The sequence below is a fragment of the Triticum urartu genome, chromosome 6A (genome assembly GCF_056163025.1).
Source record: "Triticum urartu cultivar PI428250 chromosome 6A, HENAU_Tu73, whole genome shotgun sequence".
NCBI classification, from domain to species: Eukaryota; Viridiplantae; Streptophyta; class Magnoliopsida; order Poales; family Poaceae; genus Triticum; species Triticum urartu.
Window position 1 is genome coordinate 85,993,541 of NC_141878.1, and position 20,439 is coordinate 86,013,979.

At 46.0% G+C, this 20,439-nt stretch overlaps 1 protein-coding gene across 1 annotated transcript; it reads left to right on the plus strand.

Annotated features, from left to right (window-relative positions):
* The first annotated feature begins 10,014 nt into the window (after positions 1 to 10,014).
* Positions 10,015 to 10,926, plus strand: LOC125514580 (dirigent protein 1-like). Its single transcript, XM_048679915.2, has one exon. The coding sequence runs from the start codon at positions 10,085 to 10,087 to the stop codon at positions 10,763 to 10,765; it is 681 nt and encodes a 226-aa protein (XP_048535872.1). The 5' UTR covers positions 10,015 to 10,084; the 3' UTR covers positions 10,766 to 10,926.
* The last annotated feature ends 9,513 nt before the right edge of the window (positions 10,927 to 20,439 follow it).

The window sequence follows — 20,439 nt, forward strand, 5'->3', positions numbered from 1 at the left end:
TGTTTTGCTTGTGAGAGAAGTTTAGTCTACGGGTCTGCCACATTCAGATCCGTATGTATTTTGCAAATTTCTATGTCAACAATGCTCTACACAGAGCTACTCTAGCTAATTGCTCCCACTTTCAAAATGTATCCAGATTGAGACTTAGAGTCATCTAGATCAGTGTCAAAATTTGCATCGACGTAACCCTTTATGACGAACCTTTTGTCACCTCCATAATCGAGAAACATATCCTTATTCCACTAAGGATAATTTTGACCACTGTCCAGTGATCTACTCCTAGATCACTATTGTACTTCCTTGCTAAACCCAGTGTAGGGCATACAATAGATCTGGTACACAGCATGGCATACTTTATAGAAACTATGGCTGAGGCATAGGGAATGACTTTCATTCTCTTTCTATCTTCTGCCGTGGTCGGGCTTTGAGTCTTACTCAATTTCACACCTTGTAACACAGGTAAGAACTCTTTCTTTGACTGTTCCATTTTGAACTACTTCAAAATCTTGTCAAGGTATGTACTCATTGAAAAAACTTATCAAGCGTCTTGATCTATCTCTATAGATCTTGATGCTCAATATGTAAGCAGCTTCACTGAGGTCTTTCATTGAAAAACTCTTATTCAAGTATCCCTTTATGCTATCCAGAAATTCTATATCATTTCCAATCAGTAATATGTCATCCACATATAATATCAGAAATGCTACCGAGCTCCCACTCACTTTCTTGTAAATACAGGCTTCTCCAAAAGTCTGTATAAAACCAAATGCTTTGATCACATTATCAAACCATTTATTCCAACTCCGAGAGGCTTGCACCAGTCCATAAATGAATCGCTAGAGCTTGCACACTTTTTTAGCTCCCTTTGGATCGACAAAACCTTCCGGTTGCATCATATACAACTCTTCTTCCAGAAATCCATTCAGGAATGCAGTTTTGACATCCATCTGCCAAATTTCATAATCATAAAATGCGGCAATAGCTAACATGATTCGGACAGACTTAAGCATTGCTACGGGTGAGAAGGTCTCATCGTAGTCAATCCCTTGAACTTGTCGAAACCCTTTCGCAACAAGTCGAGCTTTGTAGACAGTAACATTACCGTCAGCGTCAGTCTTCTTCTTGAAGATCCATTTATTCTCAATTGCTTACCGATCAATGGGCAAGTCAACCAAAGTCCAAACTTTTTTCTCATACATGGATCCCATCTCAGATTTCATGGCATCAAGCCATTTCGTGGAATCTGGGCTCATCTTCGCTTCCTCATAGTTCGTAGGTTCGTCATGGTCAAGTAACATGATCTCCAGAACAGGATTACCGTACCACTCCGGTGCGGATTTCACTCTGGTTGACCTACGAGGTTCGGTAGTAACTTGATCTGAAGTTACATGATCATCATCATTAGCTTCCTCACTAATTGGTGTAGGAGTCACAGAAATAGATTTCTGTGATGAACTACTTTCCAATAAGGGAGCAGCTATAGCTACCTCATCAAGTTCTACTTTCCTCCCACTCACTTCTTTTGAGAGAAACTCCTTCTCTAGAAAGGATCCATTCTCAGCAACAAATATCTTGCCTTCGGATCTGTGATAGAAGGTGTACCCAACAGTTACTTTAGGGTATCCTATGAAGATGCACTTCTCCGACTTGGGTTTGAGCTTATCAAGATGAAACTTTTTCACATAAGCATTGCAACCCCAAACTTTAAGAAACGATAGCTTAGGTTTCTTGATAAACCACAGTTCATACGGTGTCGTCTCAACAGATTTAGATGGTGCCCCTTTTAATGTGAATGCAGCTGTCTCTAATGCATAACCCCCAAACGATAGTGGTAAACCAGTAAGATACATCATAGATCGCACCATATCTAGTAAAGTACGATTACGACGTTCGGACACACCATTACGCTGTGGTGTTCCAGGTGGCATGAGTTTGTAAAACTATTCCACATTGTTTTAATTGAAGACCAAACTCGTAACTCAAATATTCGCCTCTGCGATCAGATCGTGGAAACTTTATTTTCTTATTACGATGATTTTCCACTTCACTCTGAAATTCTTTGAACTTTTCAAATGTTTTAGACTTAAGTTTCTTCAAGTAGATATACCCATATCTGCTCAAATCATCTGTGAAGGTCAGAAAAATAACGATACCCGCAGCGAGCCTCAACATTCATCGGACCACATACATCTGTATGTATGATTTCCAACAAATCTGTTGCTCTCTCCATAGTATCGGAGAACGGCGTTTTAGTCATCTTGCCCATGAGGCACGGTTCGCAAGCACCAAGTGATTCATAATCAAGTGGTTCCAAAAGTCCATCAGTATGGAGTTTCTTCATGCTCTTTACAACGATATGACCGAAACGGCAGTGCCACACATAAGTTGCACTGTCATTATCAACTCTGCATCTTTTGGCTTCAATATTATGAATATGTGTATCACTACTATCGAGATTCATCAAAAATAGATCACTCTTCAAGGGTGCATGTCCATAAAAGATATTACTCATATAAATAGAACAACCATTCTTCTCTGATTTAAATGAATAACCGTCTCACATCAAACAAGATCCAGATATAATGTTCATGCTCAACGCTGGCACCAAATAACAATTATTTAGGTCTAAAACTAATCCCAAAGGTAGATGTAGAGGTAGCGTGCCGACCGCGATCACATCGACTTTGGAACCATTTCCCACGCGCATCGTCACCTCGTCCTTGGCTAGTGTTCGCTTAATCCGTAGTCCCTGTTTCAAGTTGCAAATATTAGCAACAGAACCAGTATCAAATACCCAGGTGCTACTGCGAGCTCTAGTAAGGTACACATCAATAACATGTATATCACATATACCTTTGTTCACCTTGCCATCCTTCTTATCCGCCAAATACTTGGGGCAGTTCCGCTTCCAGTGACCAGTCTGCTTGCAGTAGAAGCACTCAGTTTCAGGCTTAGGTCCATACTTGGGTTTCTTCTCCTGAGAAGCAACTTGCTTGCCATTCTTCTTGAAGTTCCCTTTCATTCCCTTGGCCCTTTTCTTGAAACTAGTGGTCTTGTTAATCATCAACACTTGATGCTCTTTCTTGATTTCTACCTTCATCGATTTCATCATCATGAAAAGCTCGGGAAACATTTACGTCATCCCTTGCATACTATAGTTCATCACGAAGTTCTACTAACTTGATGATGGTGACTAGAGAATTCTATCAATCACTATTTTATCTGGAAGATTAACTCCCACTTGATTCAAGCGATTGTAGTACCCAGACAATCTGAGCACATGCTCACTGCTTGAGCTATTCTCCTCCATCTTTTAGCTATAGAACTTGTTGGAGACTTCATATCTCTCAACTCGGGTACTTGCTTGAAATATTAACTTCAACTCCTGGAACATCTTATATGATCCATGACGTTCAAAACGTCTTTGAAGTCCCGATTCTAAGATGTTAAGCATGGTGCACTAAACTATCAAGTAGTCATCATATTGAGCTAGCCAAGCGTTCATAACGTCTGCATCTGCTCCTGCAATAGTTCAGTCACCTAGCGGTGCATCAAGGACATAATTCTTCTATGCAGCAATGAGGATAAACCTCAGATCACAGACCCAGTCCGCATCATTGCTACTATCATCTTTCAACTCAGTTTTCTCTAGGAACACATATAAAACATAGGGAAGCAATAACGCGAGCTATTGATCTACAACATAGATATGCAAATACTACCAGGACTAAGTTCATGATAAATTAAAGTTCAATTAATCATATTACTTAAGAACTCCCACTTAGATAGACATCCCTCTAATCATCTAAGTGATCACGTGATCCATATCAACTAAACCATAACCGATCATCACGTGAAATGGAGTAGTTTTCAATGGTGAACATCATTATGTTGATCATATCTACTATATGATTCACGCTCGACCTTTCAGTCTCAAGTGTTCCGAGGCCATATCTGCATATGCTAGGCTCGTCAAGTTTAAGCCGAGTATTTCTGCGTGTGCAAAATTGGCTTGCACCCGTTGTAGATGGACGTAGAGCTTATCACACCCGATCATCACGTGGTGTCTGGGCACGACGAACTTTGGCAACGGTGCATACTCAGGGAGAACACTTTTATCTTGAAATTTAGTGAGAGATCATCTTATAATGCTACCGTCAATCAAAGCAAGATAAGATGCATAAAAGATAAACATCACATGAAATCAATATAAGTGATATGATATGGCCATCATCATCTTGTGCTTGTGATCTCCATCTCCGAAGCACCTTCATGATCACCATCGTCACCGGCGCGACACCTTGATCTCCATCGTAGCATCGTTGTTGTCTCGCCAATCTTATGCTACCACGACTATCGCTACCGCTTAGTGATAAAGTAAAGCATTACAGGGCGATTGCATTGCATACAATAAAGTGACAACCATATGGCTCCTGCCAGTTGCCGATAACTCGGTTACGAAACATGATCATCTCATACAATAAAATTTAGCATCATGTCTTGACCATATCACATCACAACATGCCCTGCAAAAACAAGTTAGACGTCCTCTACTTTGTTGTTGCAAGTTTTACGTGGCTGCTACGGGCTTAGCAAGAACCGTTCTTACCTACGCATCAAAAACACAATGATAGTTTGTCAAGTTGGTGCTGTTTTAACCTTCGCAAGGACCGGGCGTAGCCACACTTGGTTCAACTAAAGTTGGAGAAACTGACACCCGCTAGCCACCTGTGTGCAAAGCACGTCGGTAGAACCAGTCTCGCGTAAGCGTGCGCGTAATGTCGGTCCGGGACGATTCATCCAACAATACCGCCGAACCAAAGTATGACATGCTGGTAAGCAGTATGACTTATATCGCCCACAACTCACTTGTGTTCTACTCGTGCATATAACATCGACGCATAAAACCTAGCTCGGATGCCATTGTTGGGGAACGTAGTAATTTTGAAAAAAAAAATCCTACGCACACGCAAGATCATGGTGATGCATAGGAACGAGAGGGAAGAGTGTTGTCTACGTACCCTCGTAGACCGAAAGCGGAAGCGTTAGCATAACGCGGTTGATGTAGTTGTACGTCTTCATGATCTGACCGATCCAAGTACCGAACGCACGGCACCTCCGAGTTCAGCACACGTTCAGCTCGATGACGTCCCGCGAACTCCAATCCAGTAGAGCTTCACGGGAGAGTTCCGTCAGCACGACGGCGTGGTGACGATGATGATGTTCTACCGTCGCAGGGCTTCGCCTAAGCACCGCTACGATATGATCGAGGTGGATTATGGTGGAAGGGGGCACCGCACACGGCTAAGAGATCAAGAGATCAATTGTTGTGTCTATGGGGTGCCCCCTGGCCACGTATATAAAGGAGTGGAGGAGGAGGGGGCCGGCCAAGAGGAGGAGGCGCGCCTAGGGGGGGGCAATCCTACTCCAAGTAGGTTTTGCCCCCCTTTCCTATTCCAACTAGGAGAAGGGGGAAGGAGGAGGTGGAGAGAAGGAAGGAGAAGGGGGGCCGCGCCCCCTTCCCTTTCCCAATTCGGATTGGGGCAAGGGGGTTGCGCGCCACCTCCTGCTGCCTCTCCTCTTCCACTACTTTGGGCCCATGAGGCCCAATAACGCCCAATAACCCCGGTGGGGTTCCGGTAACCCCCCGGTACTCTGGTATATATCCGATAACCCCCGGAACCATTCCGGTATCCGAATATAGTCGTCCAATATATCAATCTTCATGTCTCGACCATTTCGAGACTCCTCGTCATGTCCATGATCACATCCGGGACTCCGAACAACCTTCGGTACTTCAAAACTCTTAAACTCATAATATAACCGTTATCAAAACGTTAAGCGTGCGGACCCTACGGGTTCGAGAACTATGTAGACATGACCGAGACATGTCTCCGGTCAATAACCAATAGCGGAACCTGGATGCTCATATTGGCTCCCACATATTCTACGAAGATCTTTATCGGTCAGACCGTATAACAACATACGTTGTTCCCTTTGTCATCGGTATGTTACTTGCCCGAAATTAGATCGTCGGTATCTCAATACCTAGTTCAATCTCGTTACCGGCAAGTCTCTTTACTCGTTCCGTAATACATCATTCCACAACTAACTCATTTAGTTGCAATGCTTGCAAGGCTTAAGTGATGTGCATTACCGAGAGGGCCCAGAGATACCTCTCCGACAATCGGAGTGACAAATCATAATCTCGAAATACGCCAACCCAACAAGTACCTTTGGAGACACCTGTAGAGCACCTTTATAATCACCCAGTTACGTTGTGACGTTTGGTAGCACACAAAGTGTTCCTCCGGTAAACGGGAGTTGCATAATCTCATAGTCATAGGAACATGTATAAGTTATGAAGAAAGCAATAGCAACAAACTAAACAATCAAGTGCTAAGCTAACGGAATGGGTCAAGTCAATCACATCATTCTCCTAATGATGTGATCCCGTTAATCAAATGACAACTCATGTCTATGGTTAGGAAACATAACCATCTTCGATCAACGAGCTAGTCAAGTAGAGGCATACTAGTGACACTCTGTTTGTCTATGTATTCACACATGTATTATGTTTCCGGTTAATACAATTCTAGCATGAATAATAAACATTTATCATGAAATAAGGAAATAAATAATAACTTTATTATTGCCTCTAGGGCATATTTCGTTCACATCTATGCTATGCTAGGTGTTTCTAACAAAAGGAGTAAGAAATATGTCTTATTTCTTAGAACCAACATAGTCAACATTCCAACAGCAATCGCAGCAATTGGAGGCGCGCTTGACAGCCGATTACATTCTGAAGGGCATGTCGAGCTAGATTATGTGACTTTCTATTCGATTCGACTCTCTTCTCCCTCGAGAAAACAGATACCGCGTTGGTTTTTCTCACAGCGGCAATGCTAGACCCAAATACAGCGAAACAACAACTTACCAAAAGGTCCACCAGGCACAAGAAAAACTAAGGGGGCTGAGGGCATTTCTCCCCAGGCACAAGAATAATTGATCAAACCTTTTTCCATGGATGAAATTAAAAATGTGGTTTTCTCCATGGAAAAGAGTAGACGTCCAGGGCCAGATGGATTTGCTATTGAATTCTATCAAAAAAAATTGGGAGATGGTAAAAAATGACCTGAAAAATATATTAGATGATTCCATAGTGGAAAAGTTGACCTAGCTAGACTCAACTATGGAATCATTACCTTGGTCCCTAAGGTGAAAGATGCTAAACAGATTCAAAAATTCAGACCCATTTATCTGCTGAATGTTAGTTTCAAAATCATTACTAAAGTCTTGATGAATAGACTAAGTAAAGTGGTTAATCCTATAATCTCTCCTATCCAAACGGCCTTTGTCAAAGCCAGGTACATTATGGAGTGGGTGGTTATCTTACATGAAGCCTTAAATTCTATCCATACTAAAAAGCAAAATGCTATGCTATTCAAGGTTGACTTTAAAAAGCATATGATAAGATTAAATGACCTTTTGTCCACAAAATGTTTAGATTAAAATACTTCTCTCACAAATGGTGTGATTGGATGATGCACACCATGAGAGGAGGTCAAATGGGGGTGAAAGTTAATGATAGTGTGGGACATTTCTTCAAAACTTTCAAAGGACTTAAGCAGGGGGACTCTCTTTCTCCTCTACTATTCGATCTAGCAATAGACACCCTAGCCATGATCATGGATAAGGCTAGGATTGAAGGATATATAAAAAGGGGTCCTCACTGAGGTTCATGACAATGGGGTGAATATGCTACAATATGTTGATGACACTATATTCCTGTTATAGGATGATGAGAAATCAGCTAGAAATCTCAAATTTATACTAACTGCTTTTGAGCAAATGTCTGGGCTGACAATAAATATCCACAAAAGTGACATATATCTCTTTGGGGAAGAAAAAAACAAAAGTGATCTTTATCAAGAGATTTGTGTTCTTGGTGAAATGCCTCTGAAATATCTTGGCCTACCTGTCCATAATAAAAGAATTAGGAATAGCATGTGGAAAAATGTGACCAAAAAAATAGGAAAAAAAGTGCTTGTTGGCAAGGCAGATTGCTCAATATAGTTGGTAGAGTTACACTGGTGCAATCTTGCCTTACCAGCATACCCATACATATGATGTCATTATACCTACTCCCTGTTGGAGTTAGGAAAAAAGTTGATTTCTATAGAGCTAGGTTGGTGTGGCAAGCTGAATAAGATAAAAAGGAAATATCACTTAGTCAAATGGAAAACATGCTGTCTTCCAAAACAGCAAGGGGGTTTGGGAGTTACCAACCTTGAAATCTTTAATGTTGGTTTACTTGCCAAGTGGATATGGAAACTGGAAGATGAAGATGGACTTTGGCAAGACATAATTAGATCCAAATATATTAAAGATAAATGTCTATCTGGGATTAAACATAAAAATGGAGACTCACAATTTTGGTCAAGTCTTCTTAAAATCAGGAAATTTGTTTATCCTCATATCAAAAAAAAATTGGTGATGGTAGAAATACCAGATTTTGGAAGATTGGTGGATCGATGATAAACCCTTGAAGGAGGCCTACCCTTCTCTTTATTCCATTAGTAATGATAGAAACATATATGTCAATGAGGTAGTGGACAGAGGATGGGGGCGTTCTCTTTCAGAAGAACCCTTTGGGGGGATTTTGAAAAACTTTGGGACAATCTAAAAAAGAGGTGTGAGGAAATTTTGATGCATGGAGGAAGGGATAAGCCTATGTGGTTGCTATCTGCAAATAGGAAATTTTCTGTAAAATCTCTTTACTTACATCTCATTAAAACTGATGTGGGATTCCCACAAAATTTCCTGTGGAAAGTGAAAGTACCTGCGAAAATTAAATTTTTCCTGTGGCTATTGACTAAAAGAAGTATTCTAACTAGAGATAATCTGCTAAAGATGGGCTGAAAGGGGGACAAGCAATGTGTGTTATGTGGAAAACAGAAGAACATTGATCACCTCTTCTTTTCCTGTTATGTTGCTAGGCTCATTTGGAGCCTGGTTGGGTGTGCTTTTGATTTAAAACAGATCCCGAGGGACTTGAATGATTGTTTTGAAAGTTGGCTTAAGAAATTCAATAAAAATGAAAAAAGGCTGGTATTGACTGGCACTTCGGCCCTGCTCTGGGCGATCTGGAATTGTAGAAATGATATTATCTTTGGCGAGAAACACATAAATGATCCAATTGAGATCACCAAAAAAAACGTGTAATTGGATCACTGACTGGGCTGTTTGCAGAAAAAGGACACAAAAAACGTTGATGCTGGGAGCAAGACTCATCGAACAGGTGGCAAGTGAGATATACAGGGCTTCACAGGGGTGGCGTTTTGGCGTGCTAAGGCTACAGATGTGACGATGCATGCTCCTCCAGGAAGATGAAAAACTGTTTCAGTTCTTGTCGTCTGCTCTCTTAGAGCTTGGTCTCCTTTTGGTAGATGTGTAATAGGTTGCTTGCATGCACGTGCTCTATCTAGCGCGAGGGTAGCTGCTAGCGGGGGCTGGATATTTCTCTAGCTGTGTTGGCTGTGTTAGTCTGTTATCGACCTCTTGTACTGGACTTCTGTTGGTTTCTCTAATGGAAATCGGAGGGGAAACCCTCTTTTACTCAAAGAAAAAAAAAACCAGGCCTGTCCAAACTCTCGACGCACCTCAACGCAGGATTTCCTGGGAGCTTACTGTTTTAGGTGATTTCACGAGCTAGATTACATATGTTAAACTTCCCCAACATCTTTTTGCCGAAAAACCTTCTCTAAAATTGACAAGTCCATACAAAAAAGTGGGGGAGGAATTCGCCTGGGATGAAAACGTGAAAGCAACAGACAGAAGGAAAAGGTGAAATGGAAGCCTTCTCCTCACACTTGGTAGCTACTACTAGATTGTTGGCTTTGAGTGGCTTAGCAGCAACGTGGCAGGAGATTCAGAGAGCCCCTGGTCATACATATCTTGTACGCATGGCTACCTGGCTTTGCGTAACGCAAGTATGCTCGACTGCTGCGCATGGCAAAACAATGGTCACCCTGCCTGTACCAGGTGCAACAGGAATAGTTGGTAGGCTGAGCCGCTGCCCATGGCGACCATCGTCGGCTATATGTATATATACAGCTCGTACCATGAAGTCCATTCATCGTTCCACATGATACATCCTACAATTACGTCCGCAATTATCGCATCAATGCCTCGCGTCCTCTTCCTCGTTGGTTTGACCCTCGCCTTGGCGACCGCGACGGCTGCCGCGCGGAGCCGGCAGATCCACCTGCGCTTCTACATGCACGACATCACCGGCGGCCCGGGACAGACGGCGGTGCAGCTCGTGAAGGGGCCCGGCCCCGCGCACCCGTTCATGCCGGGCGCCCACTTCGGCGACACGACGGTGATCGACGACGCGCTGACGGAAGGCCCCAGCGGGGCATCGCGGGCCGTCGGTCGCGCGCAGGGGTCGTACATGCTGGCGGGACTCAAGGAGCCCGTGCTGATGGTGTCCATGACCGTGGCGCTCACGGGCGGCCCGTACAACGGCAGCACCATCGCTGTGGTGGGCCGGGACGACATCTCCGCGGCGGTCAGGGAGCTCGCGGTCGCCGGCGGCACGGGCGCGTTCCGGAAGGCGACGGGGCACGTTCTGTGGCGGACGGCCAGGATGGAGTCGCGCGATCACATGGTGCTGGAGCTGGACGTCTACGCGACCGTGCCGGCCGCTGTTGCTGCTCCGATCGACGGGCAGCGTGAGGCCGGCGTTTTGAATATTTAGTGAAGAAGGACAAAATTAAGCTGGGTTAGAATAAGCGCAATGTTTGAGTATTCTTTGTGTTCGTGATTCACACGCATATTGTTTCGAATTTTTTATCCGATTTTATTGTTTAAAATAAAGAAAAACAGAGTAAAGAAAGTGGTTTCTATTTCTTTGATTCATGCTCATAAAATTGACAAAGAAGCAGCTAATTCTAAGCAGACCAAAAAACACATTTAAATCTGAAACTTTGCAGGTCAACATCACAAAATTACTACCATGTGCAGTTCTTCTTTTGGATTTTTTTGGGCACAATAGAAATATATAGAATGATAAAAAATATTTTAGATTTATAACTTGACAAATTTATGTTGCATGCAAAAGCTGAATACATTTTATACACCGACTGGTACTTGTGTGGCGTTGACCTGCAAAGTTGGAGGTCAAATATTCTCTTGTTTGAGAGAGAGAAAATTCTAAATAAAAATAGCACAGATCTTGACGTAAAGCAGGATGATCCATACAGAAGGTGTAGCTGGAAAGCATAGAAAATCCACGCTCAACCAGCACCGCATGGTGCGACCCGGCGATGGTGTCCTGGTGCTGTGCTGGTAGTGACGGATCTGAAGAAGAGCATGTGGGAGAAGGCAACTCTGCGTCGAGCATGACCAGCTGGATGAGAGAACGAAGCTTCCATGTGCGGAAGATGAGGCAGAAAAGGAAGGCATTCCTGTGCCGGCCATGATTGAGGACTCGAGAAAGAAGATTCCATCTGTGGAAGACGCGGAAGAAGAGGTTTCGGCTATGTCTGTGAAGTAATAAGTACTAGATCGCAGGCGTGGTCACCGTGATCACTCCCATGTCGGGCTGCGGAGCTCGTACCTGGACAGAAACCCAGCGAAATTAGGATCTCGCCGGAAAGGAAAGGGATGATCGGCTTCCGCCCAGAATGGGGCGTTGATGCAGGGAGTTGCCAGGAATGAATAATTCCCCTATCGACGTATTCCTCTCTCTATATAAACTCCAGGACATGCCCTGAAACATGAACACCGACGTTGACACCAGAAGAGGAAAAGGAATAGCTTAGCTGCTTCTCACCATGGCTCCTCTCGGAAGTAACACTCGCCAGGCCTTGTGTTTGGTGGCTCTCCTGCTCATGTCTACCACCCTCTCGTCCTGTCATGCAGCGGTGTAACAGGCCTGATCTACCTCAGCTATCTACTACAATCAGATCTAGGAGGAAGGAGGAGTAAATCGGGATCTGGAGAGGAAGGAGAGGAAGGGGAATAATTGGAGGAGGAGCAGCCTCTCTCTCGTTTGCCAGTTGTCCCAATAGTCGATACCAAATCCGTGGCTCAGCCACCTACTTAACCCATTGCGAGCACGCAGGCTACGCTTGGCCCAACTACACACACACTCCATCACTCCACAAGGCCAGCTGGCCCAACTGCATCAGAGCCCACCACGGCTGGTGGGGTCGGTATGTCAGGTGTGACATTCTCCCCTCCTTGAGTGGCGGCTTGTCCCCAGGCCGCTGTTGACGGAAAACGACGACGAAGCTCGACGGGGTCCTTCCAGGTAGCCAGCGACGGAGGCAGTTCCGACCACCGCACCAGGAACCGCGGCTGGAGTTCACCTTTGACGCGCACCAGCTTCTGATCATGTATCGCCACCGGATGGTGTTCTGCCTGCAAAATGGAGTTAGCAGGTGGTAGCGACGGACTCACCCGAGCATCTGGCCCGATCATCCGTTTCAGTTGAGACACATGCACCACTGGATGTATTCTACTGTCTTCAGGCAATTGGGGCTTGTAAGCTACCGCTCCCACTCTGGCCAGGATGCGATAAGGTCCATAGTAACGGAATGCCAGCTTCTAGTAAGGTCGTTGCGCCACTGATGTTTGGATAAACGGCTGCAGTTTGAGGAATACCATGTCTCCCACCTCGAACGAACGGTCTGTGCGATGCTTATCGGCTTGCTTCTTCATGCGGTCCTGTGCGTGCTTGAGTTGTTACTGTAGGTGCTCCATCATTACCTCTCTTTCATGCAACCAAGCTGCCAGATCAGGAACTGAACTTTCTTCCACTTGCGTAACTGCAAACTCTCTCGGTAAGTGCCCATAAATCACTTCAAACGGAGTGCGCCCCAACGATGAGTGGAAAGCGGTATTGTACCAATACTCTGCCAAAAACAGCCACTTGCTCCAATTTCCCGGGCAGGAGTGAACCGCACAGCGCAGGTATCCTTCCAAACACTGGTTAACTCGTTCCGTTTGTCCGTCAGTCTGCGGGTGGTACGAAGAACTGAGGCGCAGCTGGGTTTGTGAGATCTTGAACAGCTCCTGCCAGACTGCACTTGTGAAGATACGATCTCTGTCCGAGATGATGGCCAGAGGAAGCCCGTGCAATCGAAAGATATTCTTCATGAATGTTGTCGCCACTGTCAGCGCAGTGAAGGGGTGGTTTAGTGGCGCGAAGTGAGAATATTTCGAGAACTTGTCCACCACCACCAGAATCACATCGTATCCTCCCGATTTAGGCAGCCCTTCGATGAAATCCAGAGATACGACAGCCCGCGGTCGTTTAGGTATCGGCAGGGGCTGCAACAACCCCGCTGGAGAGACGCACTCAGTTTTAGCTTGCTGACAGGTTACACAGGCGCGGACGAACTGTTTGATCATCCCTTTCCAGAAGAACAGATTTTTCACCCTATGATACGTGGCATAGAATCCAGAATGACCCCCCACAGCGCTGTCATGTAGTGCTCTGATCAATCACTGTTGCACTTCCAGATCAGCCCCGATCCAAATATGCCCTTTGTAGCAGATCACTCCATCTTGTAAGGAGTAGTCTGCGTCGCTAGATGGGTCCAAGGCCAATTGTTCCAGTTTGGTTTACACAGCTTTGTCCTGACGATAGCTAACTGCTACAGCTTCCAGCCACGACGGTCGACAGACCGATACTGCCGCCAATTCCGACCCCTCTTCTTGATCTCTCCGCGACAGTGCATCAGCCGCTTTGTTAGTGACACCCACTTTGTATTGTATCTGGAACTGCAACCCAACCAATTTGGTGAAGGCTCTTTGTTGGATTGGCGTGTTCAACCGCTGATCTGTCAAATGCAACAAGCTCTTCTGATCGGTACGCACCAAGAACTCAGCGTGCTGTAAGTATGGCCTCCAATGATCGACAGCCATCATTAGTGCCAAGCACTCTTTCTCATAAGCCGAGAGACCAATGTTACGGGGTCCCAAGGCTTTGCTCAGATATGCCAACGGATGTGAGTCTTGCATTAGGACAGCCCCAACCCCTGTAGCGCTTGCATCAGTTTCCACCACAAACTTCTTGCGAAAATCTGGCAAGGCTAGAACTGGAGCTTGAATCAGTGCTTTCTTCAACTCCTGGAATGTTGTGTCAGCCGTGGGAGTCCAAATAAATAATGTCCCTTTCTTCAGCATGTCTGTCAGTGGCCGGGAGATAATACCAAAGTTCCTAACGAACTTGCGATAATATCCTGCTAGTCCCAAGAATTCCCTTAACTTGCGAACAGATTCCGGGCGCGGCCAATCACGAACTGTCTGGATCTTCTCCTCCAATGTGGCCACACCAGAGCTGCTGATTCGGTGTCCCAGATAGTTGATTTGCTGTTGCGCGAAAGAGCATTTTGATAGCTTCGCTTTCAGGCCATGCTCTTCCAGCAGTTTCAGCACCTGCCGCAGCAGCATGACATGCTTCTCTAGTGTTGACGAGTGGACTAAGATATCGTCCATAAACACCAACACACCGTGGCGGAGCAAGGGTTCAAACACCAAATTCATGCCTCCCTGGAAGGTCGGTGGCCCCCCCGTGACTCCATAGGGCAGGACCCGGAATTGATACTGGCCTTGGTGAGTCTTGAAGGCAGTTTTAAATTCATCCTCTTCGCGTAATCGTATTTGGTGGTAGCCCGCACGAAGGTCCAATTTGGAAAACCAGCAGGAACCCGCCAATTCGTCCAGCAGCTCATCAATCACTGGCAAGGGGTAAGTGTTCTTGACCGTTATCGCATTGAGGTGGCGATAATCAACACACATGCGCCAAGTCATGTCTTTCTTCTTCACCAGCAACACTGGCGACGAGTACGGGCTGGTGCTAGGCACTATTAGCCCCGCCTGGAGCATCTCCTTCACTTGTTTCTCGATCTCGTCTTTTTGCTCAGGTGTGTATCTGTATGGTCTTATGTTAACTGGCTTGGCTCCCGGCAGAATAGGAATCGTGTGATCCCACGAGCTATGGGGAGGCAGCCCCGTAGGTTCCTGAAATACTGACTAAAATTCTTCCAACACCTCTTGCACTTCAACTGGGATGTGCTCGATTACCACTTCTGCCTCCACTGCATATACGCATACGATATGAGCCACTGAATTACTGGCCTCAAGATCAGCCAACTGCGCACAAGAAATCTGTTGCACTTCCTGAAGCTGACTCTGCACCCCTCTGAGTTCAATAGGCTGCCCTTTGTGCGTAAACTGCAATCGTTTCTCTGCCCAATCAATCCACATCGGACCGCAAGCTTCAAGCCAATCAATGCCTACTATCATATCATAGCAGCCCAACGCCAAGACCTGCAAGTCAGTCGCAAATTCATGCCCCTGTGTCGCCCACTTGCACCTTGGAATGCTGCCTGAACAAGAGAGCGTTCCTCCATCCGCAATCTTAACTGGAACAGTGGCCATCGGCTGTACTGATAACTGCAGCCGCTCCACTACATCCTCACCGAGGAAGCTATGCGAGCTTCCTGAATCCACCAGGATCAAGACTTCCTGACCACAAATGTTCCCCAACAACCGGACCGTGCGCGGTGTAGTTTGGCCGGTAGTAGCCACCTTGGAGATACACATGAGGACATCATCATCTGAATCTGAATCCTGAACTGGTTGCCCCCTTTGATCAGCCTGCAACAGCTCCAACAGCTCCTCCACAACATGCAATTGCACTGTCGGTCCACACTGATGCCCTTGCCCCCACCTTTCTCCACATTTGAAACACAAGCCCCGGGCACGTCTGTAGTTTCTCAACGCTGCGACACGATCGTCCCCCCGTGCCAATCGCTCTGGTGGGTGCGCTGCTTCCACTCCCCGACGATCCTCTGCCGCTGCTGGTTGCACCACGGGAATGGGGCGACCCAGTGGTGCCCCGCCCGCCAGAAGTGGACGAGGTTTTTGCTGATTCTGGGGAGCTTCGTATCGCCTTTGATCCCGATGAGGCATGGCATCCATCAAATCTTCCTGCAAAGAAGCCAGGGAAAAAGCGGAGTCCAAGTCCTTTGGCTGGGGAAGAACAACGCCCATACGAATCTGTTACCTGAGCCCTTCTAAAAATTGTGTAGTGAAGAAAACATGATCAAATGCAGGGTTATGCGCTAACAACTGATGCATGAGTTCCTCAAATTGATGCATGTACTCACTAACTGTGCCAGTTTGTTTAAGAGTTCGAAACTGACGCAGATACACTTGGTACTGTTCTCTGCCAAATTAACCACAGAGAGCTGTACACAATTTCTCCCAAGTCAAATTGCTACTCTTAGCCTCCTGTAATTGCAGCCAGCGAGCAGCGTTTCCCGTAAAATGCAGGGTAGCTACCCGAACCCAAAATTCTGGTTGAAGCCCATAAACATCAAAGTACTTTTCGCAGCGAGTCCGCCAAAACTATGGATTATCCCCATCAAACGATGGAAAATCCACTTTAGGCAGGGAGCAACTCGCCGGAGTATGCTGTGCGCGTGCATCGTACTCTCTATACTGACCTACAGAACCCAGGGCAAGAGATTTAGAGGCAGGGTCAGTTAGAGACGTATTGTTGACCGGAGGCGGCAACTGGGTGGTGACTACCCCGTAAACCGAACCCCGAAATTCTCGACGTCGCCATGGCCACTTGGCCCGTGGTGCTCGAGGTTGCTGGTATTCGGCGTGCCCGTCTTGAGCCCCACCAGATCGGCTTCCGACGGCCCACATCCGCCGCGGCTCCGGCGAGATCCACCGTGGGACCCGTTGATTCCGCCAGCGCGGGGTGGAGGGCGATGGGCCCCACTTGCGTGCGGAGCTCATCGAGCTGGTTCTGCAGGCTCATCACCGCTGGACGCCAGAGCTCGAGGGAGGTCTGGATCGCATCCAGCCGGGCATCGTTGGCCGCGCGGCTCTTGTGGACGGACTTGACGAGTGCGGCGAGCTGCTTTTCCATCGCCGCCGTCTTCAGCGCCTGCTTGGTGGCGTAGCGCGGTCGGGGATAGGCCGTCTCCAGATCGTCTGACCTCTGATACCAGATGTAACAGGCCTGATCTACCTCAGCTATCTACTACAATCAGATCTAGGAGGAAGGAGGAGTAAATCGGGATCTGGAGAGGAAGGAGAGGAAGGGGAATAATTGGAGGAGGATCAGCCTCTCTCTCGTTTGCCAGTTGTCCCAATAGTCGATACCGAATCCGTGGCTCAGCCACCTACTTAACCCATTGCGAGCATGCAGGCTACGCTTGGCCCAACTACACACACACACTCCATCACTCCATGAGGCCAGCTGGCCCAACTACATCAGAGCCCACCACGGCTAGTGGGGTCGGTATGTCAGGCGTGACAAGCGGGTATGCTTCTCAGTTTCTCTCCGATCCACTCTCCCTTTGATGCACACAATTTTGGATGTGCTGCATGCTGACACGCTTCATTGTTCATAGGTATAGCAGATGGTTCGCAGCAGTTGTGTGTAGCCCAGAAAGCCTGCAAGCCGAAGTGGTCCATAGAACCCTGGGGCAACTATGTCTGCAAGGTTTACTGCCGAGTCCGAAGTTTTGACGAGGATAAGAGCCACTACGCGCCAGACGGTAGTGGCTTTTGCTGCTGTGATAAGTAACGTAACCCTGCAGGTTTTCTACGCCGTGGATCGATCGGAAGGATCCATTCTTGAAGATGGAGATTACCTTTTTTAATCGGTCATGTGCTAGAGCAATATTGGGCAGTGAGGGGGAGGCTACTTCGTGAAGAAACAATCAGTAAACTATAATGGTTATATCCTATAATAAAAAGATTGTAATGGTAGATTTATATGATCACCATGAAGCTCCGGAATAAATCATTAAGTTGGAACAATGATGCAAATCAGGAGGAAAAAAATAAAGAGTGGTGGTAGGATGATTCAAGACAGTTGAAAAAGTTAGCAGAATAAAATAACTCAAATGCACATGGTCGTTAAATAGCAAGCGAAAATAAAAAATATAAATAAACTCTATAAATTCAAGGTGTAAAAGAGACTTCGCTCGGTTGGCTTCTTCCATATGAAGAGGAGCCTATGCAGTCGCTTTGTATGCAAACCGCATGTGTGATCTACTCGCCGGAATTGCTCACGCTCGTCATGGATTTGTATGAATCGAACTAGTAATTTGAATTTTGGTAGAGTAAACCACCCAACCTCCCGCACCTCTATCCGATACAAGCCACCGGCCTCAGCCGTCCAAATCTTAGCCAACCCCTCTCGAGGGAGAGAGATGTCTATTTAACGTTACACCCGATCAACGGGCCCAGTTCGGGCCTGCAAGCCACTGGGGAAGATTCTTGGGCCGTGAAGACTTGGGTCGTAGCGCGGGCTCTGCATCTTGCTTCCTGTTTGTCGGCAACGCCTTGATCTGCTACAGTGCTCTCTGGTGTGTCTTCAGTGTCGATGCCTGCAGGGTTGCTGACATCCCCCCTCCGTTGAGGAACGGCTTGACCCCAAGCCGGAGCCCGGGGGAATTGTTGCTTGAGTGATTCCAGGTCCTCCCATGTCGCAGCTTCAGGAGTAGAATCGCTCCACAGGATCAACCCTTGTGCGACGGTGCGCTTGCCCTTCTGCCGCACACGCTTCTGAAGCACCCGGACAAGAATCTGCAAATGAGAGTTAACAGAGGGTAACCTGCTTGATATAGGACAGGTCGGTGCAACCACTTTCTTCAGCTGTGAGACATGGAAGACTGGGTGTATCCTGCTGCCCTCCGGAAGTTCTAACTTGTAAGCCACCTCCCCAATTCTGCCCACTATCTTGTAAGGACCATAGTATTTGTAAGCCAACTTATGATTTGCTCGATGCACCACTGAAGACTGGACATAAGGCTGCAACTTAAGGAAAACCAGCTCGCCCACATCAAAAACTCTCTCAGTCATGTGTTTATCTGCTAACTGTTTCATTCTCTGTTGAGTTCGCAGCAAGTGTTGCCTGACAGACTCAACTACAACATGTCGATCTTGCAACCACTGTTGAATGTCCAAAGGAGGAATTGTGTCTGATGGAGAAATGCCAAAATACCTGGGAGGTTGTCCATACAAAACTTCAAATGGTGATTTCCCCACAGCAGAATGCCAATTGGTGTTGTACCAAAACTCACAGAGCGACAACCATTTACTCCATTTAGTAGGGTGAGAACTGATGAAACTCCGCAAATAGCACACCACCTGCTGATTAACTCACTCAGTCTGTCCATCGGTAGTTGGATGATAAGCCGAGCTCATATTCAAGTGAGTTCCAGTTCTGTTAATAAGAGTCTGCCAGAATTTACTGGTAAAAACAGGATCCCTGTTAGAGACAATGAGTTCAGGCATACCATGTAGTTTGTAAACATTATCCAGGAAAATCTCTGCAACCTTTTGAGAAGTAAACGGGTGTCGCAGAGCCATGAAATGACCATATTTGGTGAATTTGTCAATAACCAACAGAATGCAATCAAACTGGCAGGAAACTAGCAACCCAGTAATGAAATCCATAGTAACAGTTTCCCAAGCTCGTTTAGGAACAGGCAATGGAGAAAGAAGACCTGGATAATGTACTCGTTCAGCTTTAGCTTGTTGACAAACCTGCAAGATTGCACCTTGTTCCTGATAAAAGCTTTCATGCCAGCCCAACGAAACAGGGAATGGATCCTGCTGTAAGTAACTGGAAACCCTGAATGTCCTCCTACAGGACTGTCATGGAATGCAGAAAAGATCTTATGCTGCAGTTCCAGGTTTTTAACAATCCAAATACAACCTTTATACCTCAAGAGACCATGCACAAGCTGATAGTTAGGTTTAGCAGCTGGGTCCATGGACAGTTGCTGCAAAATTTTAGTAATCTTGTCATCATGAGCATACTGTTAACAATTTCCTCTAGCCACACTGGTTGAGCTCTGGATATGTGAAAAACTTGAGGGTGTGGTTTCCTAGAAAGTGCATCAGCTGCAGTGTTGTCAATCCCTTTCTTGTAAACAATTTGATAGTTCATTCCCATTAATTTTGTGAGAGCTTTCTGTTGCCAGACAGTGTGCAACTTCCGATTTTGCAAGTGTATCAAACTTCTTTGATCAGTTTTAATAGTAAACTGCTGCATTTGAAGATAAGACCTCCATTGTTCTACAGCTAATAGAATAGCCATATACTCCTTCTCATACACTGACAGTGCTCTATTTTTAGGGCCAAGAGCTTTGCTTACATAAGCTAGTGGATGTCCTTCTTGCATTAAAACAGTTCCTATTCTAGTGTCACATGCATCTGTTTCAATCACAAAGGGCTTATCAAATTGTGGCAATGCCAGTACTGGTGCTTCCACTAGGGCCTGCTTGAGTGTATTGAAGGCTACATCAGTAATTGAAGTCCACAAAAAAGGAACCCTCTTCTTTAACAGATCTGTCAGGGGCCTGCTAATAATACCATATTGTTTAA

Excerpts from the sequence above, each read along its gene's own strand:
- LOC125514580 (XM_048679915.2), top strand. The coding sequence starts at position 10,085 with ATGGCGACCATCGTCGGCTATATGTATATATACAGCTCGTACCATGAA.